The sequence below is a fragment of the Chaetomium globosum genome, genomic scaffold (assembly GCF_000143365.1).
Source record: "Chaetomium globosum CBS 148.51 scaffold_5 genomic scaffold, whole genome shotgun sequence".
NCBI lineage: Eukaryota > Fungi > Ascomycota > Sordariomycetes > Sordariales > Chaetomiaceae > Chaetomium > Chaetomium globosum.
Genome location: NT_165980.1, coordinates 1,711,478 through 1,738,283, shown reverse-complemented (window position 1 = coordinate 1,738,283; position 26,806 = coordinate 1,711,478). Strand labels below are relative to the sequence as shown.

The following is a 26,806-nucleotide window of genomic DNA, read 5'->3' as shown; positions in this document are numbered from 1 at the left end:
TGTGTGAAGATTATTCCCTCCGCCGCCTGGCTCGGAAATTGCAGAAGAGAAGAGGCGTCAGGTCGCAAGATGCCTTTCCTCGGTCTTGGCGTTGTCCCGACACTTTTATCGCCAAGCCGGGTGTGTCCCCGCTGGATGGTGGCCTGATAAAAATGCCACGTGCGTTTTTTCGCTCGCCGCAGCGGGGTGTCGCACCAGATCTTCGGCAGTGTTGCTTTGCTCACATGCTCGGAACCGCCAGCAAGGTTCAAATCCCTACATAATTGCAGAGGTCATCTTCCGCTGTCCAGTCTGTCGGATCCCCGTGAGCCATGAGGCGAAACAAAATATGGGGGCGGGGGTTCTATATGGGAAGACCCCATGATTAACACCGTTCAACACAGTCCACTTCGTATGTCCTTCCATGCCCACATGCGCCGCCCTTGAAGCATCCCTGTCTCCGTTAAGCCTACGGACCCCGGGGAAGGGCCTGGCGGTCAATGCAGCTACATCGTGTACATACTGCAGGAGAAAGGCTCTCCGCACGCCTGACCAAAAGGATAACTGGCTTAGTTAATATCTTTAAGTGACATTTTGCCGAGAAGGAAGCAGCAGCGCCTCGGAAACCCTGGCCGAACCGCCAGTCTCTGCCCCCTCGACGAGCGTTCACCGTTCTCCATGCTCCGTTGTTAACCCCAAAAGGTACCCTACCTATGCACTTTGTGGAACGTAAAACGTAAAACAACGTGGGATGAGACCCCAATGAGCGTATCAATGAACTTTCCAAGAGAATCAGAAGACAAATTGTTGAAGTGTGACCAGGCAAATTCTCGTTGATAACGTTTTGTGATGGCAGGAATAACTGGTGTGATGAGGCACTGGCGCACTTGAGCGATGATCAGCTCTGAAGAACCCCTGAGTCCCACTTTTAGTTGGGGGTTCGTTGACGCTTTTTGCGGCCTGGCCACGGCAGCTGCAGCCATCCCACATGGGCGTCCTAGTGTAGTGTGCGGCGGTGCGCCAGTCTTCCCGGGTCATTATGAGTGGTGCCACCTTCCTGCTTCCCTCCCGCCCGGCATCTCCTCTTTGATTCATCACCCCCCTTTTGCTCGTTCATCCCATACCCGAATCGACCGTGTGGCATTACACAACGATTGACCAAACAACAGCGCCGACAGGCTGACAGGCGACAAGCGATAAGCGGCAAGCGACAATTTAGCAGGGTTTCTGTCACTGTGAGCGGAGCCAGCGAATTTCCACCCCTGGGCCAAGGTTGCTCTCAACAGGCTTTGCCTTGCTCCGGCGTTTCAAATCGGACAGCGTCATCAAGCCACGCTCCTCGTCAACAAAGCCAGTACGGAAAGTCCGAACACACGCTCGTACCACCGCCAGAATGCCTGCCTCTCTGGAGTCTTCGCGCCCGATCATGGCCCCTTCGGTTCGTTTTTTCCCTCGATGCCTGCCCCGTTCACCTCCAACACACACCCCCCAAAAACAAACCTAAAATAAACCCAATCGTCGCTAACCACGGCCAAACCGTCCCTCGCTGTCCAGACCCGCACCTCTGTCCGCTTCTCCACCTACAGCATGGCCGCCCCGTCCGTCACCCCCACGGTGCTCAGCACCGACAGCGTCACCGCCGAAATCCGCCCCATCGTCGACGGGCTCGAGCGGCTCAAGAACCCGCACCTCTCGGAGCAGCGCGTTTTCCTCAACGAGGAAAAGACAACCAAGCTCGCCAAGCTCGCCCTCGGCGCGAAGCTAGAGCGCGCCCTCGACCGTCGCATGACGAGCCAGGACGCCGTGATGCGCCCGCGGAAGCCGTCGGTTTTGGAGGTCACCTCAGAGAAGGAGAAGATGTGAAGCAAACACGACGGTGATGGGGGAGAGCAATTCGGTCGATGAACACAGGCGTGGTACTAGGTGGCATGGTTTACGACAGGCGGTCCTTCGGTCTTGGAAGCACACGCCGTTTTTCTCGCGACGAACAATCTACCCGTTTCAGGATCTCTGGGCCACGAGTTGGACGACGGATTGTGGCATGAGGGAAAGAAGGGAGAATGGGAGGACTAGTTCATTAGCTGCATGATTGGGTTCTGCCTCGATTTCATTTTTTCGTGTTCGTATTTGGGCATCATCATATTGGCATCGTTCTTGTTTCTGGAAGGGAGATAAGGTAACCGGGGCGTGGAAATGGGTGTCCATAGGAGGATCTAACGAGGCAGCGGAACTACGGAAGTACAAGATTGAGTGAAAGGATGCAACGCCCAGCGGGGGCCGGAGTTTACGAGGGTGTTCCACGACGGGAGCGGGTTGTCATGAGATGGGACAATCCTCAGCTCACCGTTCAAAACAATTCCATTTACATTGTCCCTTGAACAATCCTTTCATTCCTGGTGCAGAAAGATCCCTTAACGCCTAGCCCAAAGGTCGAATGACCACCAGAACTCGAAAAAAATAAACATGCTCCCTTCTCCCCTAAACGTCTCCTCCGCGCCGTCGTCGCTATATCCCACACGCGCAGACACCACAACCCAATCAACCCCTCAAGAGTCCCTCTTAACCTTCTCTGCCTCCAACTTCGCATCCACCTCCTTCAACAACTCAATCAGCTCCTTCTCCTCGCCCTCAAACTCCAGCCCCCTCGCAACCCACTCCCTCGCCTCCGCCAACCGCCCCATCTCTACCAACGATCGCCCCCTCCGAAACCACGCCTTGGCATTCCCCTGCCTCTTGGCCTCCACACTCGCCTCCGCATCCGACGCCGCCTCGGGCCACAGGCCCAGGTGCATGTTTGCCTGCGCGCGGTTGCTGTACAGCGCGTGCAGCTCCTCGCGCACGAGCTGGCTGGGCTCCCAGGCGGCGCGGGTGAGGGCCATCTGTAGGCCGAGCGTGTAGAACTTGGCCGCCTCGGCGTAGCGCTGCTTGCGGTACTCGGCGTTGCCCGACTCGCGCAGCTTGCCGATGTTGGCGCTGCGCTTGGGGTTGACGGGCACGGGAGGGGGCGGGACCAGGTGCGGCGGGTCGAGCCCGTGCAGCGAGCGGTGCAGCGCGTTGAGCGACGCGAGCTCGGCCTCGAGTGCGCGGGTTGCTGGGGTCTGGGCGGCCGCGCTGATGGCTTTGGATTTGGGGTCGATGTGGAGGGGGATGAAGTCGAAGGATTCGAGGTCGGACATTGTGGCGGTGGGTTTATGTGGGCGGGTTGGGATGTGCTGGTGGTGGTGGTAATGGAGTTGCCGGGGGGTTTAAAGAATCGCGACAATCCAACCGATCAGTGGAATTGCTGCAGGGGTAGAAGTTCACAAGCAGCTATCGGCGGCTTCTGGTGTGGGAAAGCCCGAGGTATTACTGATGTGGCGTGTGGAGGAGTGGTTGTTTCCTCAGCATTGGGTTGACGCTGAACAATGGAGGCGCTCACGTTGCCAGAAAAGGACAGCTGTGAGTTGAACTGTCAACCGTGCAACTCCCAGCACCCCAGGAAATGCTTATCTTATCGCCCAAAAGTACATGACTAAGCCGCTGCTGGATGTTGACAAGACCGTGGGGCCCACTTTACCCCTGTCCATCGTCAACAGAACTCCCTCATTTGCTTTGGTCGCTCACAGGTAGCTCGGGCTATACACACAGCAAGAACATTGAGTGACGGGCTATTTCACAACAGAAACGGAGGGGACACGCTGGGGTATAATATCCTATCTAGGATAGCCTTTTCTGTAACTCAAAACCAGCCGCTTCGGGTATGTAAACCATGGATCAGAGCGGCCCATCAAAGCCAACCCGCAAACGCCCACCTTTCGCAAAATTCCACTCCATACCCAGACCCCCGCCCTATGCCTGTATTACCGAATGTAAAGTCTTCTCTCCGAGGCGCATCCCGCTCTATCCGATCAAGCTATTCCCTGCCAACACCGGGTTTGGCTTTTGTAAACGTCTCCGGTGGCGTCCAATCTGTTTTCGGGGACGGGCTGGAAATAAACATCTTGGAAATCCAAAAGAGCTCATGTTCCCAGCAGCCTGCATCCGGTGTGGTGGGAATGAAAGGCACTTATGTAGACGTCAGCGTCCATTTGGCTCTTGGAGGAAACGAAGACTCAACTTACGCCTTTCTTTAAGACGCCCCACAACGCTCTTGATACAGTCGATCTGGTCCGGCTCAAGACACATCAATGCTGACTCTCCAACATTGTTCCAATTGAAGTTCATGAGATCGCAGCGCTTGAAGTATTGCCAATGAGCCAAGAGCATGACGGCACTATGATGAACCTCCTCGACAAAACCAGTGAGGGGGTCATGGAGGTTTCCGTATCGTGTATCCTAGAAACCTGTTAACGAGCCGCGGGGAGGATGGGAATCAGTATAAACACGTACGAGCCGCTTGTCCCCCGCGTTTTGTTTGGCATGGCGATATCGGTCTTGGGACGTGCAGGCGGCAAGATGGAGAAGCAAAAATGTGGCCAGAAAGACAGTGAACCAGGCTTCTTTGTTGGACGATGTGAGGAAGACGTCGATTGTTCGGAGCACCTCCGGCGCGAGCGTTTTGTAAATACACTCGTACCGTATGCTGTCGAATTGGGCGACAATCATACGTGATACAAGAACCCGACCCCGAAAAGGGTGGTTGGGCTCGGATATCGGGCTTAGCCCTAACCGTTCGTCGCCGCAGAGCCATGCGGAACCTGTCCCATGCCCTAGACGGCACTGTGAGTGATGCAAACAATATATTGCTGAAAAGCTGGGATACCTACGTATCGCAAACCAAAGATGGACCATTTTGAGCAGAAATTCTTTCTGGTCCAGTTGTTTCTTCGCCCCTTTTTCTCCATGACCAACTCGGGGTTCGATGACAACCTTCGGAGAAGTAGTCAGTATTCAAGCGAGCCTCGGGGGCTGGAGAGGGTGGAGGTTGGGGTTCCATACCGGGAGCGAGCGACATTGTTTTTCGATCATCGCAAATACCTCCTTGACCATGTCATCTGAGTCCTTTACCGCCTCCGCCAGGCCATCGGCAGCATTGCAAGCGATGTAGTCGTTGAACTTCTTGGCTGTTTCCTTAATGTTGACCAGGCAAAACGCACCAGTGTCTTGGGACCTATGGGCGCAGGTAGTATCATCAACCCGATAACTCCAGTGCGTCTTGTCGGTTTGGTTCGGACGAAACCGTCGGACTTTCAGCAGAATGGGGGTCTGGCAAAGGCCTTGTGTTATCTCGATGTCGTAAGTAATGCCGTCGCTGTAGCCGTCGACATCCACGATCTTGGTATGGTCGAACCGCTTGGTGTAGCCCAAACCACCCGCACGGTAAACAACCATGGAGGTGACCTTGAACCGCAGGCAAGAGATGTAGTGGATGGTCTTCTTGGAGGCTTTCCGCACCAAAAGACAGCTCTCACACGGCGCGTCCGGGTTTGTGGGGTCTAGTTTGTTAGGTCTACACTGCGACATGTTAGCTTTAGGAAGCAGAACCAGGAAAAGACCATAAGAGAGTATCACTCACCCGGATCCGCTGATTATGACACCGTATGCAGGCGCCGATTTGTCGCGTATTTGACGTCTCAGTGCGCAACCCTTCATTGAGCCGACGTCGCCCCTTCCGGTTGCTCGCCTCTTCGTCATCTTCCCCGTTTCCGGGTCTCGGTGGCCCTTCTACTGCGTTTGCAGGATGAATGTTCCTCGGGACTCCCGCGGGAGTGGGTACACCCCAATCCCCGTTGGCCGGGGTCGGGGGTTCTTCCTTGATCCAATTTCCATCTTCCAGCCGCTCGACAGTTCCATACATCCGAGACAGCCTCAAACCGATGTCGAGCGGTGCAGGTGGGCTGCCATTCGGTGCAAGGTGGAGGGTGGCAGGTTCTTGGTACGAGCCGAACACAGTGGGGGGACCGTAGCCGCCAACCCGGTCAGGTTCGGCGCCATTTGGAAGGAGTATCGCGTCTACTGGCCCCTGTAAGAAACGCAGATAGGCAGCACCTTGGTCACCTGGCGCTCTGGGCGGACCTGCTAGCTGTTCTGCTGCGAGAGGGGGACACCCGCTGTCCGAGGGAAAGGCAGCAAACGAATGAGGATCTGTTCCCGTGAGGATTGGCGGGGTTGGAAGAGAAGGGAGCTGATCATATGGTCCTGGCGGTTGGATGGTTGGCGCAGTCAGGGGCCAATGATAGAGGGACCCAGCGGCGGCCTGATCGACCGGTGAGGGAGGAAAGTCCCACAGCAAGCGACCGGGGGCCGCCGAGGTAACTGGGCCCAATGGTGGCAGTGGGGCTGCATCAAATCGATGCTCGTTTGGCATCCAGCTCTCTCGTGATGGTTGGGGGGTTTGGTCGAAGGCCGGTTCAAGGCGGCGAAATGGATATTCGTTGTCGGAGGAGTATGGGGGGAGGCTTGGCCCCGCTAACCTGACGATACCGTGGGCGTTGCCCGTCCCCGCCCCATGCGTCTCCCGCCCATACAATGGCTCGTTGGGCCAAGTCAATGCTTCGGCCTGAGCCTGGCTGGGGCTGACGTGCGCTTGGGGGGCTTTGGTGCGACGTTTCTTGAATTGCCGGGAATCCGCATCCGAGGCGTTATTTCGTACCACAGGGATAGCGGTCTAGGTTGAGAAGACGCAACGTTAATGAGGGCTCAGGCATGGTTTAAAGAGTAAAAGCAAAAATGAAGGAACTGGAGGTGCATTTACAGCTGCATGTGGAGACATCAATGACGTTGCAACACTCATTGCTTCCATGGACGGCGCGTGTTCAACAACCCCCAACCAAGCGTCACCTCCGGGGCCTCCGGGTTGTCCAACCCCAAAAGGCGCCAGGCATGGCACCGGCAAGGCACCGCGGGATGTGTCGTTCCCGGTGCCGTGGCTCCGGATCGAGGCGGTCCCTCTCTCCGATTGGAGGTGGGTAGTGGTATCCAGGTCGTCGAAGGTCGCGCTGTATGGGCCTGGAATTGCTTCGCAGCCGGTGTGGGTGGTACAACCGGAACAGGGTGGTGAGCTCAACATCCAAATGAGGCGAACGGCCCCGAACCGGCCAAGGGCTCTCTCTCTCTCTCGGGAAAGTCTGCGCGAACCATGCCGTGGCCCAGCGGCGTGTTTGACGGGCCACTGCGCAGGCGCAAGGGGTCACAAACCTGCAAGCGCTGGTGGACTGGGGGAGTTGGCGCAGGCTTCGAGAGGTGAGACCGGGGTTTTGGGGAAGGACGGGCCAGGCAGAGACCACCCGCCAGGTTGGTACCCAACGAGAGAGGATGGAGAGGAGTCGAGAAGTTGCCAAGCGGTAAACCCTCAACGTATCTCCAGGGCCGGAGCGGTGACGTGAAACGTTCACGCAAGGAACTTGCGATCTGAACCCTGCACAAGGCTCTCACTCAACCCGACAACACACAAGGTGGCACCGTTTCCGAGTCCAAGACACGGCACCTCGGCACTCCCCCGCCTTCGAATCCTTCCGACATGCAAGATTTTAAAAGACTCGCGAATCGGGGCCATGGGCGATGAAAAACAGGCGTTGGGTTTGTGGTACTGTGGCTGATGCACACCCGCGCACCTGCCTTCCTAATGAAATTAGGAATTGAACGGAATGTCTATCGGTAAGTCGAGAAGGTGCACTGGGTCGGGAGTGCCAAAAGATGCGATCGACCGGTGAACCATGCAGGTTGCTGCTTCTGGGCTGACAAGGGCGCATGGGCCGCTCCTACCCACTGAGCTGAGAGAAAACCAACAAGCCACATTTGAGGGGGTGTTGTGCTGTCTTATCAAAATTCTTTGCTTGCTCGCAAAAGAAGTCCAGTGCTGTAGGGCGATTATAAAGAACAAGAGAACCAACAGGCAGCAACAACCAATAAAAAACTCACAAGTTGCGGGTCGGAGTCAGAGGTAGGGTACAAAACACGCCAATCCCGGACCCTAGGCACCGAATTCAGGGTACGAAGTAGTTAGCCCTCGGTTTAAGTTGGAGTGAGCTGTATTGATGCCTCTCTAAGGGTAAAATCGGTAGGGACCGCGTACCCGCTCGATTATAGGTCTATTTTCTGTCTCTAGCATCCGTTTCCCATCCATGCTGATTGCGATGAGATTCAAGCATTGCTGGATTCACACGAGTTCCATGAACGGTCGCAAAACCACTTGCGAACCAAGCGCGTTTGTGGCTCCACTTCGCTCGGTTTGCGGAGGATTAATCATGCGGGGTTGCCAGTCGGCGATAATCCGATTCCGATGGCAAATCCCATCTCATTTTCCCTCCCCGCCGGGACGCAACCCACTTCATTGATGAATGACGGAAGATGGGAAACATTCCTAGTGTAGATGGTTGGGTGGGCCCAGGGGTCAGAGCCGGGTTACACTACCAAAATACCTACTTACTAATACTCAGCAGCAATTGCCGTTTGGACGAAACCCCCCCCCCCCAAAAAGTAACGATGAAAAGGCGCAACTCTCGCTGTCGGGAGGGTTGAGCACTGACAGGCCATTTGGCAAGTTGGAGTGCATTGGCAAAACCAGCCCCCGGCGCGGTCAAAATCGTACGCCGCAGGTTGTTATTCAGCCAACGAGAAGCATGCTGCCCTAGCTATCTACCTACCTATTCAGATGGTCAATTCAATGTGGAAAAACGTGTCTTTGGCGGAACTGGTCCCCACGAGAAGGTTAAACAGTGCAACCTCGCCTCGTTTCGCGGACTGTATGCTATCCTTGTCAAGCGTGTAAGTTGGAGTGGCCCTATTGAAGCTCGAGAAGAACGAGAAGACAGGCTTTTTAGGAAGTCCCAGACCATCGACTTGGTTGCCTAGTGCTTTAGGGATGTGAGGGTTAGAGTCGTTAAGAAATCCAGACTACCTTCCCTAACCAATGAACTTGTCGTGGATGTCAAGGCATAAGGTGCCTCTAGTCAGTAAACGATCGAAAGCTCAAGTCAGTTACCGAAATACTGCTGTTAGGATTGATCTAGCAGTCCCCAATCAACCATGCACGGTATTGTATTCATGTACTATAAACGTCAATACTCGCCCCTGAATGTCTCTGTCTTCATTCACCGAATTTAACACACAACACCAGGTTGGCCCTATAAAGCCCAAACCCCCGATTATGAACAGAATTGAATCCTGGGTCACCGATTGTCACAGTGATAACAATTTGACGAATATAATAATTCGTCTTCCCTTTCCGTTATTAATGCAAACCCAGTAGCCATGAAGATTAATACAAAGCGGGCACAACATCATATCAAACTCGTCAGCAGTTTCCACCCACCGATTAATCCTCTCCCGGCGCTCTGGGGTGCCGGTGTCCGGGGATCGTCATAGCTCAGATAATCTCCACTGCCCGCCCTCCTACCGCGACAAATGGCGACGATACTCGCGCCCCCAGTAAAGGCAAGTCTTTGCCCCCCACAACGATTTCGCACCCGGCATAACACAAACATATCTCTCAGTTCCTCGGCGAGGAAGTTGGGACCGCCGTTCTCGGCGTTGTACAGGTTGCTCACAGGCAGAAGGCGAGAATGGCTCAGCATTTTACTGAGACGGCGATCCAGGATTCCCAACCGGGCTGTGACTGGCCGACAAGATCGTAGTTTCCGAGTGTATGAGATACGGTTAACTACGGTGCTTAGCGTATATAGGTAGCCGAATAACGTTTAGAACCAACTACCTCTTCTATTGGGTCTATAGTCAAGTGTTGTACGCCGAGTTCGGCTTTGGATACCGGATCATCCTGCGCCACGTGGGAAGCCATCTCCTGGAGCGCCATCATGGTGCCGTCGTGAATGAGACGCTCCCCTTGGAGTGGGGAGAAATACGCCAAGATGGAGGAGATAAAGTAGGCTTGGAAGGTGGCCAGAGTGTCGAGGTGACCTGCAGTCGAGTCCTAATACGCGGTTGTCAGTTTATCTCAGTAACCTTTCGCTGGCTTGACTTAGTAGGGCCGGCGAGGACTCACAAGACCCTCAAGTCGGCTCATCTCTTGTTGAATGGTCCTCGCAAAAATCTCGTCACTTCCAGGCTCTCGATGATGTTAGAGTGGAATCAAGCTATAACAATTTACCAGCGCGACCGCCGTATTGACATCTTATGCCATCGACCTCTCCGTTGAAGTACGCATAGCAACAACATTATATGTCTTGTTTCGTGGAAGCCTTTTTGGCCGCACCCTGGACCGACTCAGACATTTAAGTACCCACAAGTTTGTTTCATTCTCGACCGGAAAAGAAAATACTGCTCGCAATTCCTTCAAATTTATTATTGGTTGCTGGGCCTGGAAGAAGATGGACAGGGAGAGGGTGAAGGCTGAGTCAACATTGCTGTGCGCGGCTATGGGTCTCACAGACCCGGGGCCGAACGGGCTACTGAGCAGGACCCGAACAGTCGAGGGTCTTGACAAAGCTTTCGACAGCCTGGTTGGGTGGCTGACCTGGGTCGCTGGGGAAAGCACTCCACGGAAGAAGGCGAGTTGCGGCTACAGCTCTCCCTGGTGGACTGCGGAGGTGGAGCAGGCCGCCCGGGAGGCCAGGAGGGCCGAGAGGCTGGCGAAGGAGACTCGGGCAGAGTACTGTTGGGAGGAGCTTAGCGAAAGGCTCAAGGCCCTTTCCAGAACAACGCGCGAAGCACGGACGAGGGCTTGGAGGCATAACCTGCAGGAAGCAAGCGAGGCAAAGAAGCCCGATCAGATGTGGAGCTTGGAAAGATGGGCCAGGCTACGGAGCTTTTTGTTGCCGGAACCACCGAGACTACCGGCATTCAAGGACTCGTCCGGACAGGTAACGGCCGAAACGCACGACCAGAAACCAGCGCACTGGCTGAGAGGTTCTTCCCAGACCCACCGGCCAACCTAACGGACGTGGAAGACCAAGCCTTTTTAGGCGACTAGAACCAGGGATTCGACGTCTCACAGGCAGTGACGCCGACCGAGATCGCGAAAGCAATAGGAGGAGCAAGCCCCTGGAAGGCGCCAGGAGAGGATCTGCTCCCGATGGGTCTTCTGAAGGCATGTGGAATACCACTGGCTGAAGTGCTCGCCGTATTGGCGACGAGGTGCCTGGAACTAGGATGGTTTCCCGACCGGTTCAAAAAGGCAAAGACTATAGTACTACCGAAGCCAGGGAAGGCGCCGCCAGTGTATCAGACCCCGGGAGGGTACAGGCCCATTGCGCTACTGCCAACCCTAGGGAAGGTAATAGAGTCAGTGGTCGCCAGGAAGGTCACTCAAGCTGCTGAAGTCAACGGCCTTCTACCAGACGAACAAATGGGGAACAGGGCACACCGCTCCACGGAGATGGCTGTTCGGCTAGTAGTAGCCCAGGTCCAGGCGGCATGGAGACAGAAGGCCGCGGCATCCCTATTGCAACTGGACATTTCAGGAGCCTTCGACACGGTTAACCACACACGACTACTGGGGCACTGCGAGAAATGGGCTACCCGAGGTGGCTCGTTCTCTGGACAAAAGACTGGTTGACGGGCCGAGAGGCCACCCTCCTCTTTGACGGCAAGACGGCGGCACCGACGGCAATTCGGGCAGGGGTTCTCCAAGGCTCACCGCTTTCCCCTGTTCTCTTCATCCTCTATATTTCCTCATTATACAAGCAGCTAAAAGACGAGCACCCTCACTTGGCTATAGCGGGGTTTGCGGATGACACCAACCTCCTGGTATTTGGTCGAAACCCCGAAGCGAATGTCCGGCAACTAGAGGCGGCGTGGGGAACGTGTATACGATGGGCGGACAGTCGGGGGATGAAGTTCGCCCCGGAAAAGAGCGAACTGATCCATTTCAACAAGGGGCGACGGCAGTGGTCAAACCAGCTGGAACTCACCAGCCCAGGGAGAGGCACCAGCCCCGACAGACCGAAGGAGTCTGCCAGGTTCCTGGGAGTCTGGCTGGACCGGAAGCTCAACTGGAAAGCCCACCTTGCAGCGGTGGAGAGGAAGCTGAGGACCCAGAGCTATGCCCTGTCGAGGCTAGCGGCGTCGACGTGGGGACTGGGGCTAGCCAAAGCGCGAGAAGTGTACACAAAGTGCATCCGGTCAGCGCTGGCCTACGGCGCACCGTCGTTCCACATCCTCACGGATGTGGGAGGCGAGCCGGTAAAGAAAGGCATCACCAAGGCCCTCGGGAAGGCCCAGAACAAAAGCTTGCGGATTTTAGCGGGAGCCTTCAAGTACACTCCCATCCGCAACCTCGAGACGGAGGCATGGGTGCCACCGTTGGACCTATATCTCAACAAACGGCTTGCGGACTTTGAGACCAGACTCCAGCGAACCGACTTAGATGACGGCCAAGGCGGCAAGAAGACCGCAGGGAGCGTTATTCTTACCGCCTGTAGCAAGATACAGCAGAGACTACGCTCGAGGAGCGGCAACAGGGGCCGGCCTCGGAACGAAGCCCTAAGGAGGCACGACGGTCTCAGCAAAGCAAAGAGCTCACTGCTGATTCAAATCCGGACGGGAGGAATAGGCTTACGGGACTTCTTGTTTACACGGGGAGTCCCGGAGGTTCTGACTCCTGCCTGCGAGTGTGGCGAGGGACGAGAGACTGCCGAACACCTGGTAGTGTGGTGTTTCGCCCCACCGTTGACTCGAAGATGGGAGAGAACTGGAATTTGGACACGACGGGACTTTTACTCTGTTCTACCCACGACTGCACGGCTCGCGAGGAGAGTTCTCGACTGGCTGATGGACTCGGGGAAGCTGCCGATGTACAACTTAGCCAGGAGGCTCGAGCTGGAAGCCGCGGTCTGAAGCGCCCCCGTCGGAGGCCAGGAGGCCTCCTCTCTTTGTATACGCAGACTCACCAGAACGCATCGTTCCTTGATTGTTGGTATGGGTTTTTCACCCGGCCCGGGAGGGCACGGTTTACCTGTACACTAAATAACTGAGGGTCCGGCACGCCCTAGGGCATAGCGGAGTATGGATGATAATATTATTGGTGCCCGACGACTTAGACATCCCAAAAAGCTGGCCAGTGCTGGCAAAATCATTCGTCATGGCGGACGTGATGTTGCTCAACTTCAGCTTCTACTCACCGTCGGCAATCTTCGCACCCAGTATCCCACTAATTCCAGCCGAGTGGCGCCAGTGATTCTGAAAGCACTTTTGTGTTATTGCGTACGACATCGGTCCTCTGGTTGTACGTTAGAATTTGCAAGTTGTGTAAGTAACTCACATAATCCATTTTGATCCTCAACGACTAATTAGGACCAGGTTGCTGACCACTTGCCACAGCACATGCTGAAATCTGTGGACGGCAATCTTGTGGTTGTTAGCTAGAATGAGCCCATTCACAATGGTCTGCGGCCTAGATAAATTGGGGCAGCCTGTATTCCTATATGTCTTTTTATCTTTGCCTGGACGTCTCGAGAAAGGTAATATGCGCAGTCTACATCCCACCCCCTAGACGAAATAATGGCTGGCGTACGCTGGGCTGTGCCAATTGTTGGAACCGCCTTCTTCGCACCCTGGGATATATCTCTCTTGCCCTAGTCCGCCTTCCGTTATGCTAGAACTTGTAAGTTGATTTTATGGCTGGCCCAGGATCTTGACTCTCACGTACCTTCGGTATGGCAAGCAACTACGCTCTTGGAGCAAGTATGTCAGTATGCCAACTAGATACCGCAAGATGGGGACTGATAAACTGCCTACGTACGGAAGTAGGGGAAAGAAAGCTATTGTTAACTGAGTCGTTTTATCTTGCCGTGATTGATTCAGTTTGCACGCGTCATGTAAATTCAATCTCTTGCAACTTTGACTCGCAGACAGGTCTGTAAATGGGATTGCAAGGCGGAAATTCGAAACCCCAGATGGGTTGCCACTTAACAACCTGTATGTATAAACCCACTTACATTATTCTACAGCTCTTTGCCTTCTGTAACCAATGCATTCGTTTATCCAATGCCCAGTTTAATCGATTCTCAGCTCGGTAGAGAGGGCCGATTTAGACAGCTTTTGATGACATGCTTCAGACATGGTCTAGGTTTACGCCTGCTTCCTCCAACAATTCGGGGAACCACCTCTTGACTCTGTCCTTGAAAACCTCGTACCCAGCCCCAGCTCTCAAGACTTTCATGTTTTCAACATCGATATTGACGGCACCAAAGCCATACGTGTGCCATTTCTGCAAGCCATAATCCACCACCAAATCAGCATGCCCCAGCACGGCAGGTTCAATATCCTCGACGCGGAACCGCTGCCCTTGCCCGGTGAGGTTGGCCGAGGAACCGAAAATCAACGTGCCCTGCGGGTCCGCATCACAAAGCCGGCCGAGCTCGCGTAAGAACGGCCCTTCTGGGATGGCGATGCCGATTGTATCGCCCCTGGTGACCTGGGAAAGTGTGGCCGGGCCCAGGGCTGCCAGGCGCGGGTTAGTGGGGTCGTATTTAGCGATGATGCTGATTATCATGCCCATGTCCTCTGTCAGGACGCGGGTGAACTCGAACTTGGATTCGGGCAACACGTGGATTTCTCGGTGTTGTTGGTACGTCCCAATGATGCCCAGATTGTGGCCTTGTCGACGGCCTTTGGCGGTGAAGATTCTCTCAACTCCGGCTGGGGTGCTCGTCAAGAGCGCGTAGCCCACGTCGGTTGGGACGACGACGACTCCGCCGGATTTGAGAGTTTCATACGTTTGTTGGGCATCACGGGAGACGTTTGGCACACTGCCTGGTTCTGGAATGGTGCGAGGGACCATTTTGGTGAGAATTTGAATTCGAAGATGAAAATGAAATGATGATTACAGTTGAAAACGAAAGTGGTTGGTATATATGCGTTAAATACAATACCTGGGTGGTGTTGCTGGCGTCGGCGTTCCGAAAAAAAGGTCGGGATCAAGGTATTTTGTTACATACCTTCGGAACCCCAATCAACAACATCGAGCGGCTGGAGCTGAGAAAAGCTTTGGTTACCGATTACCCTGGTTTTCGTATTGTAGGTATTTTGTATGTAATGTGTATTGCAGCCCAACGAAACCCAAGCGCCCGGCCAATTGTCGAGTCGTTTTTTGCCAACATGGCCTGGACCATCAAGCAGAGAATTACGGATCCCAAGGCCACGCGTTTCTGCGTTTTGCACTGGCAGGACCCAGTCGCAAACATTGGAATGCAATCCCCTCCTGCCAACGTAAACTGTTGTCGTGGCTGTTCTTGATATGGGCCCCGTCGCGATTTGTTGTAACGTTACAAGTATTTCTTATTTATTTCGTAAGTTCAGTTTGTTTCTTCATTTCTGCATTTTTCGCATTCCTGCCAAGTCATGGAATGTCGCCAAGAGGGTTCTGTGTGAGGTTACACAAAGCCACTCGGAAGAAGGCCAAAAGCCAGTGTGGAGAAAACGTTCCGAAGATCCATGTTTCCCCATCACGTCAAGTCTCGGGAGCATCCCCGGTCACGCCGGTTTTTATAACCAGTGGAACTGCAAACTGAAGATCGGCCGAAGTCTGGACGATGAGATAACTAACGAGGCTCAGGCTGGTGCATTATAATCATAACCACGGCAATGGTCAGTTAGCTGGCCACAATACTACCCCATCACGTCCCGCGTACGAACGTCGTGGAGCGAAGATGAGGATGACGATGGGCACGATGGGCACGATGGGCACGATGCATGTGTGTGGATGCTGGATGAATGCAGGATCCATCGCGAGTCTAAGGCGTGGGCCCCGCGGGCGGACCGTTCCGATCCGGCAAGATCTCCCCGGGAACTGGCCTCCTTCAGGCAAGGTCATGAGTCGGAATTGGGCCCTCACTTGAGCGCGACGAGTAAAAGAGCAGCGGCATCATCTGATTATGTGTTTCGCGCTTGGGTCTTGGGATCCTCCCCGCTTCAACCCCCGCGGCTCTGCTCGATGCGCGAGCAAAGGAGGTTGGTTTGAAACTAACTGGCTCAACCGAATCTGGGTTCTGGGTTCGCCGGTCTCTTAGGGCGCCGCTATTGGATGGTTATGAGCACGACGAGGTCAGCATGCAATCCGTATCCTGGCATGGGTTCCAACCTGAAATCGCTTGACTCCGTCCGCATGGCATCCCCCGATTCCCCCCCGACGATGGGAACAATTACTCCGACGAAAACCGACACTGTCTATTCGTCCAAGAGACTCGCGGTATTCTCGGGGAGGGCTCCCAGCGTCCTGCGGGACCCATTGGTTCAAAGCGAGTCCTAGGAACCATGAGCTCGTTGTTCTCCCCGGGTCCGCCAGGGGTGTACCTAACCCCCCTTGGCGGCGGGTACTGGAGTGCCGCTGCCTGCACTGCTGTGGTTCGTTATTGTCAACCCCCCTGGGGCCCCTTCGCTCGTTCAGTGTGTCAGGTGGCCCTTCGTTCTCGGACTCCTGGCTGCTTCAACTCTCCTCCCACCCAAAGCTCTTGACCATCCTGGTCTCCTGCCATCCTGCCGAGCCCCAATAACTGTGGCGATGACAACGACGATACCGGAGTCCCCCGCGCGATAACGGGATAGACACGAAACCTCCCAGCCCTCAGCCGGCACTACCATACCCTCGACGGAGAACGATCAGAACGAATCGCCGTGTTCGACGCTGCTGGGCAACCCACCACTCCATCCTTCGCCCCCTCCCTCTGGCTACCCATCCGAAGAGGAGCAAAGAACGACATGCCAGGCCGACCAACCGCACGCTCTCACATCGTCGCTTCCACAATGACCCCACCACCGTGGGAGGTGCATAATACTTGATCTCGCCGTCTCCCGACAGTATGGAGCAGTTATCAGTATCCCACACCAATCGCGGATCCCCCGTCCCAGAACACTTCGAGGGCCATCCAGCCACCGCCGTCGTACGAATCCCTACAATATCATCCTCTTACCCAAATTTGATACTAATCCGTGCGGCCTTGGTAGAATGGCTGAAGGGCTTTTGATCATGAACTCTCACCCAATGTCTTGGACGCCCGATGACTTGGTCAACACTCAAGATTCCGCCGGCCCAGCTCAGCACGTCACGCAGGTTGGCGACCAAGGGGCTGCCGAAGTGAGAAGTGCCTTGAAAAAGTTCAGAGGTCGGTAACAGCCTACTTTTGGGGCTCCGGACAACAACTGACCGCGAATAGAGCTTGGGCTCAGCCCAGATGCCGTGACGCAGGAGAGCTTCCCCCTTCCGACAATCCAAGCGCAGCTTACCAGTGCTTGCATCGATATCCATCAAGGTCGGGGTTTCTCCATCGTGAGGGGGATCGACCCACGGGAGTACACTGCCGAAGATAACATGATCATTTTTCTGGCAATTTCCAGTTACATTGGCGAGCAAAGGGGCATCCAAGACAAGAAGGGCACCATGCTGAGTAGGCTGCTGTCTTCCTTGGTATCTAGTTCCGATACTGACTGGATTACGATAGCTCATGTCACCGAGTCCAAGATCTGGACCACGCCCCCCGAGATGCGCCATGGCATTCACACAACTACTAGCCTGGCAAGTTCGATTCTGGAAACATCCTAGAGTCTGGTTTCGCTGACTAGACACGGCAACAGGCTTGGCACTGTGACATGGGAGCCGATATCCTCGCGCTGCATGCCCGCTCGCTGGCCGAGACTGGCGGGAATACCTTCGTAGCATCGTCATGGACCATTTACAAGGAGCTCGCCGCGTCGTATCCGGAAGCCTTGGAGACGCTACATCACCCCAGCTGGCCCATCCAAGTGTAAGTTGGAACCAGTTTTTGATTTTGACTTCTGTCATACATCTTCCTCAATCTCCGAGACATTTCTAACCATCAAAACACAGGTCGGGAAATCCACCACGATACATCGTTGCGCCCCTGCTGCATGTGTCCGAGGACAAGATCCTGATCAGCGTCGACCCAGGCCGGCTGGGACTCCATCCTGCAACCGCCAAGACGGGCTCCGAATCCAGTGTCCCGGCTCTGAGCCCTCTACAACTCAATTCCCTCGAGATTCTCTCCGCTCTGGCATCTAAACATCAGTATTGTCTGGACCTGAAGCAGGGCGATATGGTCTTCATCAACAACCTGAGCCTTCTCCACGCCCGCGACTCATATGTCGACCCTAGCGACGGACCTGGCCGTCATTTTGTCCGCTTGTGGCTGCGGAATTCAAAGCTAGCTTGGACGATCCCACAGCCGATGCGGGTGCCTTGGGAGGCCGCGTTTGGCCCTGACGGCAACGGCTTTCCGGAGCTTGAGAAACAGTATCCAGTAAAGCCGACCCCTGTGTACAAGCCACCCAAGTACACGGCTGGCTCGGCGGCCTTTGTTCTTGACGATGGCGGCGATGTCAACAATGTGAGTTCTTGACACACGCCACGGAGATTGCCATATCTCTAGGTACTTTTGCATTCAGTTTACAACGGCCGAAATTGCCAGCAGAGGTTGCGTTCTTTTGTCTTTCAGACTTCTCTATCCTCATCCCTTTTTTCAATGACACAGCCGCGCTAGTCAAGACTTGGCGCTGGATCTGCATTTCTGTCTAACTTTTACGACTATTCTGTCCTTTCTTTGCCCCGGGCTACAAATCCTTGTCACCACGCAATGTGTTTGGGTTGCGGCCCGTTCTCGGAGGGAGTGGGTGCGACGGAGGCAGGGGAATGGAGATCCTCCGTCCGGCCTCAGCGCAGAAATCATGATTACGACGTACCGGTTAGCTTTGGGTATCCATAATGATATGCCCGCATCTTAGCTTGCATCATCAGTCTGGTATTAGTGAGCTCCCACCCACCCCACTCTCCAGTAAGGACCAGACGAACCGGTGGCCACATTGCCCCGGCTTCGGCTCTCGCGACATGCCCCCGGGTTTACGACATGACAGCCGGACCCCTGTCTATATCCTGACTTCCCGCAAGTGGATAGCGACGCCGTAGATCTTCCAGTAGGTGTCCTTGCCGGGCATCCTCTTCCTCGCCACCCTTTCATACCCGCCAGCCAATACTTGGCAAGTTGAGCGCCATATTGACTAAAGGAGGTATGAGCTATATTCAAGAGTTGCCGCCGTTAACGCTCACTTATCAACCAATGATTCACTGTGGACTCGGCTTTAAAGGTAAGTGAGGGTCACATCTTTTCAGCCCCACTGTCACCACCGGACTATCACGGAGGAACCGCTGTCTGTACTAAGTACCCCCCTCGCCGGGGTTAAGGGGTTTATGTCGGGCATCTTTGGATGACGAGGCCCAACCACCACTGACTACTCCTTGTCGACAGCAAACGAACAGCGGATCAACCGCCATCGCCTTGATTAATCAGAATATCGTGTGGATGACAAACGCCGAGTTTCCTCCTATGAGGTACAGGCCCCCCGCCCCCAAGCGTCAAGGACTCAAGGAGGTCATCTGAGCCAGCTCACCGCGGCATTCAGACCTATTAATCGGCGCCAGGACACCCTCCTCGAATACTCTGCTAACCAACAGGATGCTCCGCGTCAAATCCTTTGCAGGAATCTTGGTTACACCACCGGGCACTACTTGATTTGGGGATCCTCCGGTGGCAGCACCGGTCGGGTGCCGCCCTTCTATTTTAACATCCAAGGAGTGGGCGGGGAGTCTTTGATCCGTCCTCGCGTCACGATGGGTGGATGAAGTCGTCGTAGGCGAAGTTACCGAATTACTTTGACTGTGTGTGTATAACAACAAGGTAGAGAGTGCCCTTCCATGTCACTGCCATGCCGCTGAATACTTCCACAACTCACTGCTGACCTTGTCCATCGCTGGCCGCGGGATATCGTCCTCTTCTGAACTCCCCAGCCTGGGCATTAAGATACTGCGACAACTGCCCCTTGCACCTGGTACTGACTCTGGTCTAATGCAATCGCGGCCCGCGCGTAAGCACCGAAGGGTTTCGGGCCGAGCGAGGCCTGGAAGCGAGCATGAACCCTTCCGCACAAGGTTTTGGTTGAACCAATCCTTCTGCTCGAATAAAGGCCGCTTGGCGTTGTCCCATACCGGTACAGAAAATGTGTTCGAAACCCCTATTCGTTGATATCGAGTGTTTCCTCCCCTCGCCCTGGCCCTCCCTTAACCGCACCCCCAGGTTTGTTTCCATCAGTGGCACATTCCGAGATAGGAGTGCTTCCTATCACGCCTTGGACTTTGATAGATCGGACCCAACCTCTCGCTAACTGCCGGTATCGCGAATAATATCGACGGACAAAGGCTGGTGTGGTGGTAACCCCTCCCGGCACGTACCCGTCACCGTCACCCCTCGCTTATTGTTTGTCCCCCGGGCCATCCCCAAGATTTACGAGTTAGGTCAAGCGAGCCCCATTTGCACGGTTTGTACGGTGAATCGAAAGAGCGTGTCTGACAATGACATGCAAGGTGCTCAAGGGCCTCAGCATCGTCTAGTGGAACTCTGAGACAAAAGAGAAGGGTTGGTAGGTACTAATCCAACCGTTACTGACTTGCTATACTTCAAATGGATACATGAGCGTGACGTGGGAATCTCTGAGAGCTAGTTACATGCGGTTGGCGATCGAGCACATTTTACGAGCCCTGACTAACGGTTTGGAAGCTGCATTGCCCAACAGATCCTCCCATGCGACTCGAGGACTTGAAAAGGGCCAGTAGCGAGTGCCACGTTACACAACTGAATGCAGGAAACCCCGCACATGCAAAATCTCCGACATCGAAAACGATACATGGTGCAGCTTCTTACCGAGATCCCACGCCCCGACCGAGTCGACGACAACGCAGCCAGTGTAACATTCAATTTCATTCTTCAGGGCCGCGGCTAAGGCGCGGAAGCTAGCGTACGTTGGTACAATTCAATATCGACTGCAATATGGCCGGGTGGAGGTGGATGGGCCGCCGTGGGTTTCTTACACCCCATCCCCCCTCCAGCCAACCCCTTTTCCAGCTGGCGGACCGAACTCCTCTCTTGTCACTATTATTCAATATTTACTCAAAGTTACTGCCGTCGTGGGACACCCACTCTCCCACCCCGCACACATGCATGTTTGCTTTGCCTAGTTTGACTTCCTACATACAAAGAAGCTGTCTTTGAGGGTGCAAGACAAGTCAGAAGACCGAAGGGTCCTGACTCAGCCCCGTTCCCGGAGATATCCTGCGTTAGTCTCCGCTATGCCCGGTCCTGTTCCGTGAGGTACTTCGGGTGATGAGATAACTTGTGAACCGTAAATACCCTTTTTTTCTATTTCCAGACAGTCTATCTTTCCAAAACGGAGCTCCATGTCCGCACGAAATACACCTCCACCAGCTTTTTCACGTCATCACTCTTGCCCCAAAACACCACTCCCCCTCCTCACACCCACCCGCCTCAGCCCTCACACCGCCGACAAACTCGTCACCCTCCCCAACCCAACCCCAACCCCAACCCCAGCCCCAGGAGCAGCACCCCCCTCCCTGTCCTCCCCACCACCTCCCTCCTTAACCTCCACCCCCCTCAACGACGCACTAAACCGACTCCCCCGCCGGATCCGTTCCCCAAACGCCACAAACCCAAACGGCACCAGCGCCAGCCCGGCACTGACGCCGGCCAGCAGCGTGCACGACCACGCAATGCCCAGCCCGTCGGCCATGTCCTCGACGGCGAGTGGGAGGAGTGTGCCCAGCACGCTGCGCGTCATGCTCATGGCGGCGAGGGCCGACGCCGAGTAGATGCCGTAGGCGTCGGCGACGTACTGGTGGCGTATGGTTAGTTGGGGGTTAACCGGTGGGATGGGGTGGGGGGACGTGGGTGGGGGTTAGGGGAAAGGGATGGGGGTTAAGAGGGGTTTTAAGGGGTCAAAACAAAAAGGGGCCGACTCACGTTGACAATACCCACGTAAATCAGGTGATAAGCCAGACCGTAGGGGACCATGGCGGACAGGGGCACCATCCAGTGGATGTCGGCGCGCGCGGTCCAGCCCAGCCACAGCATGGCGGCGACGTAGACAGGCCCGCCGGCGCACACCAGCGGCAGCCGCAGGTACTCCTCGCGCTGGGTCGGGTGCTTTGCGCTCAGCCGTGGCGCCACGCCGTCGTACCAGACGAAGAGGCAGCTGCCGATGACCGTGCCGAGGCCCACTGTTTCGGGCGGGGGTCAGTATTGTAAGGAAGGGGCCAGTATTATGAGAAAGGGGGTTGGAGTTTGGGGGTGGCGGGCGTACTGATGGTGAACATGATGCCGGAGATGCCAGGGGTGAAGTCGTATACGCCTTGGAAGATGCGCGGGAAGATCTGCAGGAGCCTTGGGCGTGTTAGTGGTGAGGGCAGGATAGTAGGGGTTCCGTGGTGGACTTACATGTAGAAGACGGCATATACAAAGCCCAGGTACGCGCAGGAGAGTGAGACTACCAGCTCCCCAAAGAGCAGGCGCCACGGTCTTGATAAGGTCGTTTTCTGCACTAATATCAGCCGGCTTCTTCTATCATCTCATCCAGGGGCCGTCTTGTTATGAGGCTCACTCACGTATTCTGACCAAGCGCTCTCCTGCTTCAGGTCCGACGGTGCTACGAAAAGCTTCCCGGTTTCTGAGAACTCCTTATTCAGCCGTGCCGCTTTTCTCCTAAGGATAGTAGACGCCAATGTCTCGGGCATGAGGAGAACGCCGATGAATGAGGCAACGGCCAGAGCCAGCGCAATCCTGAGACACAGCTTAGCAGCGTTCGACGCCGAGAAAGGGAAGCAAAAGCATGCTTACCACAAGACCGCCCTCCACCCCAGCGCAGTGCTCACATAGCCGGCCAATATCGGGGCACCCAGGGGGCCAACAAATGTTGTTGCGGACCTGACGATGGTGTTAGTCTCCCTGAGCCCAAACAGCCCGCTTAAACCCCCATCCTCCCAAGGAACAAGGTGAATCTGGCCCCAAGTATCGAAAAAAAAAAAAAAAAAGAAAAAAAAGAAAAAGAAAAAGAAAAAAGAAAACGCCCCAAACTCACCACCACATCATGACATTCCCCCTAACCACCTCCCCCTCAAACAAATCCGCAATCACTCCCCCAAAAACACTCACCGGCGGCGAGGCCACAACCCCCCCCAAAAACCGCAACACCAAAAACCCCACCCAATCCCCCTCCCTCACCGCCGCCTGGCCCAAACTCATCACCACGAACAATCCCGCCCCCACCGCCAACACGCGCCACCGCCCCACCAGCGGGGACTCGCTGAGGGGGGCCCAGACCAGGGGCCCAAACACGTAGCCGGCGAGGTAGAGCGAGGCGGGGAGCACGCGCTGCGGGCCGGAGGGGTCGGCGACGGCGAAGATGGTGGGGAGGGAGGGGGCGAAGTTGGAGGGGAGGGTGGACGAGAAGGAGGTCGTGGTGGTGGAGAGGAAGGCGGAGAGGAAGATGAGCGATTTGGTTAGCTGTGGGGTTGGGGGGAGGGGGTTAGCTTTGGTGGGGTGGGAGGGGGTTTGGGAGGTGAGGGGGTAAGAGGTTAAGGGGGGGTGAAGAAAGGGGGTGATGGGCAGGGATGCAATTGGGGGTTGGAAAGGGGTAGGGGAGGGGAAGGGAAAAAGATACGGGGCAGGTGAATGGGTGTTGTCTGAAGGGAAAGCAAGAGGAGAGCTTACTGTTGACCAGTTGTGGGGGTTGGTACGGTCGTTGGGCTCGAACGAGACAACGGTGTAGTCTATTTGTGGTGAGGCCGGCGAGGGCGAGCGTCGGTGGTTGTCTGTCAAGGATGGCGCGGTCTCGCTTTTCGTGCTGCTGCTACTGCTACTGCTCGAGGTCGTGACTATGGGGCCTTTCTTTTCGGCCCCTTCATCGTGAATTCCCTTCTCCATGGTTGCGATAGGAGAGGGCAACAAATGATGACTGATGGGAAAGGGCGGAGTTAACACCAGTGGTGGCTGGCACGGCAAAAATGTTTGTATCGGCGATTCAGGGGCGATGGGCCATGGATGGCAAGCTTTTGGTACAGATACGATTCGAGCATGGCAGCTCCCTTTTATACCGTCGTCGGAATTGGGATTCCGTTTACCCTCCTCACAGTCCTAGCAAGGATCCGACACTGGCCTCCGATATGACGACAAGTAGGGGATTGCCAGGTTTGGCCAACTTCTGGCGAGACCGCAGTTTGAAGAATTCTAGAACATCATTCCCTTCTGCGCTCTTGCGAGAGCCATGTCTGCGACTAGCACAGTGGCATCCTGCGCAGGGCATGGCAGCCGCCGTCCAGTCTTGCTTCCCTGTTAGTTATGCGCACATCGACCCCTTTGAGGGCATACGGTGCAGTTTGCACGATTCTTGGTCGGCATCCCCTTTCTGGCGGAACTGCCATTGACTGAATGCCTTCCCGTCTCGAAAAGTCCATGTGTCATTGCCCTCCGATGACGGTCCGTAGCGCCGGGCCCGAGGGGTCCGATGGCCCTCCGGTTTCATCGGCGAACGTGGGTCAAGGTCTAGCCCTGGTTAGAGATCGTCCGGTCTGGAGGGCATCGGCGAGAGTGGGTTCCCAGTCGCTTAAGCGGTCCTGTTTCCCGTGCCGGCTGTGATGCTTGATGCATATCCAAACGGAGGTTTGAGGGCAGCAACCAGCATGCTCATAAAGTGTGAGAATGAGATATGATACTGCCTTCATTGCTCGACATGCTCATGATGCTTGACGTGAAGGCCGACCTCAAGTGGAGACGGTTTCCGGGAATACGGTTTGTGTGTAAGTCGAAGTCCGGAGCCAAGACGCTCTAAGCATTCATCCATCCCCCTTTGGCGGTCTGGAACATTCCCAAGTCGCAAGTTTTGCCTTCTCGTCACATCACGACAGCAGCATGAGCCAGCGGTCGAGGGTTGACAAACCAATATCACCCATAGGCAGGCCAGACCGGGGCTCTCTAGTCCCGGTAACCATACCCGGGCCATGCTGCAGGTTTTAACAATGGAAGCGGTGTAACCAACGAATGCCGACGAGGTGCCTGGCCAAGGAGAACGCCTCCAACAGCTCCCTCGGCCGGGCCCAGACGCCCTTTACCCAACAAGGCAGGGTAACAAGAGCCGCAACCCCCATGCAGAACACGAGAGAGGTGAGGGATGTCCTTCCAAATCTAGGCCAACATTGTGCATGAACTGGAGTCGCCCCGTGGGTCCGCTACCCCCGGGGGAGGTAGGATGAAGCCGATTGGTTCCCGACAGATGCACGAGGTCATATGGCCGTTGAAGAATGTCGACGTCCATTCTCTCCCGTGCCGAGCGGTGTCTTGGATCGGAGCGGTTGTCACGATGCCGAACCGGGATATCTCCACCCATGGCTCCGGTACCGTTCCGACTCTCGAGAGCGGTGCCGGCCGACATTGAGCAGACTTATCACTAAATACGCAGAGGTCAGTCACGAAGGAAAAGAGGCCGAACCGTTTCCTGATCCTCAGGGTTGAGAGGTGCGTTAAAATCCATACTCCGTATACCATGTAAGTAGTGTTTCTAAAACGGATATACCACCAGCAGACTCGTTCTTCCCCATATGATCCATTCCTTCCACCCGTCAGAACGCCAACCCAAGGTATCGAATGCAAACCCAGCCGTATTTCTAGGGCCAGCCGCAGGAATCCCGTTTCCAAGAGTCCACTGCGCAAAACCAATCTCGATTTCGGCAAACCAAAGTGCAAACGCCAATGCCCGCCCTTTCCTTCCCCTCCTCATAAATCGCATCGCGTCCGTATAAGCATAATCCAGGTGAGAGTGGAGGGGGTATCTCGTTCCAAAACGCCGAAGCTCAGGATATCAGAATAGCACCGAAACAAAACGGTTCCAGGTCTTGAGGAAGAAGTTGATCATCAAACCAAACGCGCCGAGCACGCTGAAAATCTGAAGGAACTCCCAGGGGTACTTTGTCCGCACCTCGGTCTCGAGGAAGGGCTCTTGGCCCTTTGTGACGGCCTCGGCAGGGTTCGGGGGGAAGCGGCCGGTCGACACATATTGCTCCATGAGAGCATCCTTCTCGTACCACCGCTCACGCAGCCAAATGTCGAACTCCTCGGGGGTGTCGAGCGGGATGTCGTCGATAAGAAAGCGGCGCCAGTAGAAGTTGACCGATTTGGGTGTCTGCCCTTTGACGTAGGTTCCTGCAAGGGTGAAGATCCTCTCGCCGAACTTACCACGGCTGAGGAGGGATTTGTTAGCTGGTACATTCATAAGTCAACAGGGGATGGAAAAAATACGTACGGGACCCCCTCGTAGGCTACGGTGCAGTCGTAAATGTAGTCAACGGTGCCCTTGAGTTCGTTGAGGCAAAAGTAGGTGCCGGTGCTCCGGGGGAGCAGCATGTGCTCCGGGTCCTTCACGCCAATCTTGGCCGCCCACTTTGCCGACTTGTTCTTCCCGTTCTGTGACGCATTGGTTCCCTCGGGGAACAACAACAGCCACATCGGATCAAGATATTTCTTCCCGTCGGGCGCCGTGTGCGATGTCTTCAGCTTTTGTAGACGGTGGGCCAGCCGGGGTTGATCTACGGCCATCTTCCGCGACATGAAAATGAAGCCGTAAAACATCATGCCAGGCCCGACGATGGGAATATACTTGAGGGATTCCTTTAGGATGATGAAGAGAGAGCCGTGCATTTTGGGGGCATTCGCGTAGCCGACCCACCACAGATACAGCCAGTCGGTGTAGATCTGCACATGTCATGTTAGCCCCCCGCAAGCTGTGCACCCAAACCCAAAGCCATGTTGCGCACCTGGTGGTTGGCGATCATAACCATGCGCTCGGGGAAGGAAAATTCCACCAAGCCATCATCCGTCTTGCGAATCTGATCGGCTACCGAGGCATCGCCGCTGATGCGTATCGTGGTCGGACCCCACCAGTGGGTCATGGTGGTGATGAGCAGCCCGAAGGACTGCTTGGTAAGGGACATGTAGGCATAGTAGAGCTGGCGGTTGATCCAGTATAGGGGTGCGCCGATAAGCTGGGGTTGCGTGGATACTGTGGTTCCATCATCATTAGTGTCAGCTGTAGGCCACAAGCATCGGGG

At 55.3% G+C, this 26,806-nt stretch overlaps 8 protein-coding genes across 8 annotated transcripts in view; 3 read left to right on the top strand and 5 right to left on the bottom strand.

The window, feature by feature from the left end:
* Positions 1-1,372: 1,372 nt before the first annotated feature.
* Positions 1,373-1,842, top strand: CHGG_07382 (uncharacterized protein; the record flags this gene model as incomplete). Its single annotated transcript, XM_001225037.1, has 2 exons — positions 1,373-1,417; positions 1,534-1,842. 2 exons carry the CDS (start codon positions 1,373-1,375, stop codon positions 1,840-1,842), a joined length of 354 nt encoding a protein of 117 aa, XP_001225038.1.
* Positions 1,843-2,525: 683 nt separating this feature from the next.
* On the bottom strand, positions 2,526-3,155 carry CHGG_07381 (uncharacterized protein; the record flags this gene model as incomplete). Its single annotated transcript, XM_001225036.1, has 1 exon — positions 2,526-3,155. One exon carries the CDS (start codon positions 3,153-3,155, stop codon positions 2,526-2,528), a length of 630 nt encoding a protein of 209 aa, XP_001225037.1.
* A 1,693-nt stretch (positions 3,156-4,848) lies between these two features.
* On the bottom strand, positions 4,849-6,605 carry CHGG_07380 (uncharacterized protein; the record flags this gene model as incomplete). The annotated part of the gene is made up of 3 exons (XM_001225035.1): positions 4,849-5,412; positions 5,474-6,213; positions 6,551-6,605. The coding sequence occupies 3 exons, from the start codon at positions 6,603-6,605 to the stop codon at positions 4,849-4,851; spliced, it is 1,359 nt and encodes a 452-aa protein (XP_001225036.1).
* Positions 6,606-10,223: 3,618 nt separating this feature from the next.
* On the top strand, positions 10,224-12,690 carry CHGG_07379 (uncharacterized protein; the record flags this gene model as incomplete). The annotated part of the gene is made up of 3 exons (XM_001225034.1): positions 10,224-10,715; positions 10,850-11,378; positions 11,573-12,690. The coding sequence occupies 3 exons, from the start codon at positions 10,224-10,226 to the stop codon at positions 12,688-12,690; spliced, it is 2,139 nt and encodes a 712-aa protein (XP_001225035.1).
* A 1,216-nt stretch (positions 12,691-13,906) lies between these two features.
* CHGG_07378 (uncharacterized protein) lies at positions 13,907-14,635 on the bottom strand (the record flags this gene model as incomplete). Its single annotated transcript, XM_001225033.1, has 1 exon — positions 13,907-14,635. One exon carries the CDS (start codon positions 14,633-14,635, stop codon positions 13,907-13,909), a length of 729 nt encoding a protein of 242 aa, XP_001225034.1.
* Positions 14,636-16,798: 2,163 nt separating this feature from the next.
* Positions 16,799-19,241, top strand: CHGG_07377 (uncharacterized protein; the record flags this gene model as incomplete). Its single annotated transcript, XM_001225032.1, has 5 exons — positions 16,799-16,955; positions 17,007-17,257; positions 17,425-17,594; positions 17,678-18,194; positions 19,110-19,241. The coding sequence occupies 5 exons, from the start codon at positions 16,799-16,801 to the stop codon at positions 19,239-19,241; spliced, it is 1,227 nt and encodes a 408-aa protein (XP_001225033.1).
* A 1,945-nt stretch (positions 19,242-21,186) lies between these two features.
* On the bottom strand, positions 21,187-23,630 carry CHGG_07376 (uncharacterized protein; the record flags this gene model as incomplete). The annotated part of the gene is made up of 6 exons (XM_001225031.1): positions 21,187-21,543; positions 21,672-21,928; positions 22,012-22,081; positions 22,146-22,268; positions 22,860-23,210; positions 23,418-23,630. The coding sequence occupies 6 exons, from the start codon at positions 23,628-23,630 to the stop codon at positions 21,187-21,189; spliced, it is 1,371 nt and encodes a 456-aa protein (XP_001225032.1).
* A 1,930-nt stretch (positions 23,631-25,560) lies between these two features.
* CHGG_07375 (uncharacterized protein) overlaps positions 25,561-26,806 on the bottom strand; it is a gene marked incomplete at both ends in the record, with an annotated part of 1,432 nt that continues 186 nt past the window's right edge. Inside the window, 3 exons of the mRNA XM_001225030.1 lie at positions 25,561-25,939; positions 26,002-26,450; positions 26,513-26,757. Of these exons, the coding sequence (XP_001225031.1) occupies positions 25,561-25,939; positions 26,002-26,450; positions 26,513-26,757 (1,073 nt within the window). The remainder of the gene's footprint in view (positions 25,940-26,001; positions 26,451-26,512; positions 26,758-26,806) is intronic.